At 50.0% G+C, this 2287-nt stretch overlaps 1 protein-coding gene across 4 annotated transcripts in view; it reads right to left on the minus strand.

Annotated features, from left to right (window-relative positions):
• The window catches only part of LOC106960302 (dynein heavy chain 17, axonemal-like), a 45844-nt gene that overhangs the window by 28663 nt on the left and 14894 nt on the right, over positions 1 to 2287 (minus strand). For 2 of the 4 annotated variants that reach the window (XM_015053336.1, XM_015053335.1), the window contains exons 7-11: positions 1882 to 2034; positions 1840 to 1846; positions 1718 to 1809; positions 1482 to 1649; positions 1292 to 1408 (exon numbers count right to left, since the gene is read on the minus strand). In XM_015053336.1, coding sequence (XP_014908822.1) covers positions 1292 to 1408; positions 1482 to 1649; positions 1718 to 1809; positions 1840 to 1846; positions 1882 to 2034 — 537 coding nt within the window. The remainder of the gene's footprint in view (positions 1 to 1291; positions 1409 to 1481; positions 1650 to 1717; positions 1810 to 1839; positions 1847 to 1881; positions 2035 to 2287) is intronic. The other 2 variants (XM_015053338.1, XM_015053337.1) reach the window with 2 other exon arrangements.

Genomic DNA, 2287 nt, shown 5'->3' on the forward strand with positions numbered 1-2287 from the left:
ACGGAACGGTTGTGTTCGCATTACAACTTGCGACCGGTGTTATAGATCAACTGGTGGCTAAATCAACTGGTGGTGGCAGCTGGAAAAGACTGATGTTTCTGTGGGCGTGGCTTTTTAGGACCCCTTTACCGAACCAGGAAGTAAACAATGCAATAAGCTTAAAGAACTACAAATCTTTGCAAAAATACTATCCGATTCCGTAAAACAACCACTAAGATCTCGGGAATAACTAATTAGAAAGACTTTATTGGTCTAATATGGTATGTTGCCTTTTTTTTAAAGTTCATCTGCAAAACCATCAAAACGTGTAAATTACGCAGAACTTATCATGACTTATGTGTTGCTTCAGAGGTTGAAACTCGTCAAAGGAAGATCGAAATAGATCTCGATGTGGCATGAGCAGATCTCAAAGCAAAGATTATTCCCTGAAAGCCGACATAAATGTTGAAGAGCCTTGGGATTAAAAATGAAATGTTTAAAAAGATCGACTGGCTGTGTAATTTTTCCTCATATTGTGATATTTCAAATAGGTATCCACAGAAACTATAGCGAAATCTTTTTAACTGTTTCTGTAACGCTACACTTTATTTCCTAGCTGTCATTGATTGTCATATAATGGACACCCCGCGCTTTAAGAACCAGGCCTGGATTAATAGGTGGCACTTTCAGAATCTCAGTTCGAGTGAAAATTTTAACCTGTTTCTGATGTAAAAGTATATAAGACAATTGTTTTTTCAGCGATGTCTCATATGGTTGAGAATTACGGTCACTTGATGAAAAGAATAAAGACGAGAAAAAATATCAACAATAAGGAAGAAATGACACTGCCACATAGATCTGCGGTAGCCATGTCTTCTGTAAATGAGCTAGGAAATAAAGTGTAACATTACAGAAACAGTAGGAGGGGTCCTAAAAAGCCACGCCCACAGAAACATCAGTCTTTTCCAGCTGCCACCACCAGTTGATTTAGCCACCAGTTGATCTATAACACCGGTCGCAAGTTGTAATGCGAACACAACCGTTCCGTGCGAAAGCGCCTAAAATGTCTCAGTAACGCATTGAGATTTCCTGCCTCTGCCATTAAAACCCAGCTTGTTCCTCATGAGGGCGGAACCGACGTCGTGTCACTTAGAAAGTTCTGCTTCTGGCCCCCCAACACCTCTCCACGACCCCTGAGGGGCCGCGCCCCACTGCTTGAGAAGCCTGTACCAGCCCATCATAAACCTCAGATATCGCAGCTGAACAGGCCGGACTGGTGCATCGCTAATTGGAACCGGGTCAGCGGCGGTACCTTGGCAGCGGACGCCACCTCGCTGCAGTCCTCTAGGGCCTTGCTCAGAACCGACACCAGGCGGGTCTCCAGGTCCAGAACCTGCTCCCAGAACTGGTCCAGCTCCAGCTCGAAGGTCTCGGGGAGGGAGAGAAGCGGGTCAGTGAGGGCTCGGCCACAGGAAGTGGGTTGGGGCCGGGGGTCGGCTCACCTGGTCCTCCGGGTCGGTGGGGTCGCAGCTGCAGGCCGACAGCAGCCTCACCTGGACCAGGAAGTCCTGGTACACCTGCTGGATCCCGACGGTGAGCAAGGTGCCGCTGGCGCCGCTCAGAACCGCCTGGTCCAGCTGGTAGAACCGTGCTGTGACCAAGTGCACTTCCTGTTGGACGGAGGGGGTGGAATCAGTCTACAGGAAGTGAGCGACTTCAGATGAGGGGGCAGGGCTACCTGGATGCTGAGCAGGCGGTTCAGGAAGGTGTCCAGGTGGAAGAAGACCAGGTGAGACGGGAAGGTCCAGCTGGGAGTAGGCGTAGCCTGGAGGACAGAGACAAGCTGGACAATGACATCACTCTGGTTCCACCTGGACAGGTGGCCCTGCTGCAGCCCAGTACCTGGTTCTGGTGCTCCAGTTGGGTCTGCTGCTCACAGAAGGCGGACTTGAGAGCCTGAAGGGTCTGGATCACCAGCCGGATGTCCTGGAGAACTGGGCCGGGTTCTGACACCAGAACCCCGATCACTTCCTGTCCAGGGAGGAAGTCCCTGCTCTGCAGGTGAAGACAGGTGAGACATGCTGACATCTTGATGGAATAAAGCAACAGATTCTGAACCAGTGGAGACGGCGAGCCTCCTCCAGGGTTTCCCCAGAACGCTGCTCAGCGCCACCGCTCTGCAGGGGACAGACTCCCTTAGTTAGCTTCTAGCTAGCTGCACTATTAGCTTCTAGCTAGCTGCACTATTAGCTTCTAGCTAGCTGCACTATTAGCTTCTAGCTAGCTGCACTATTAGCTTCTAGCTAGC

The sequence above is a fragment of the Poecilia latipinna genome, unplaced genomic scaffold, assembly GCF_001443285.1.
Source record: "Poecilia latipinna isolate Pla-1442-1.1 unplaced genomic scaffold, P_latipinna-1.0 Scaffold1176, whole genome shotgun sequence".
Classification (NCBI taxonomy): Eukaryota; Metazoa; Chordata; class Actinopteri; order Cyprinodontiformes; family Poeciliidae; genus Poecilia; species Poecilia latipinna.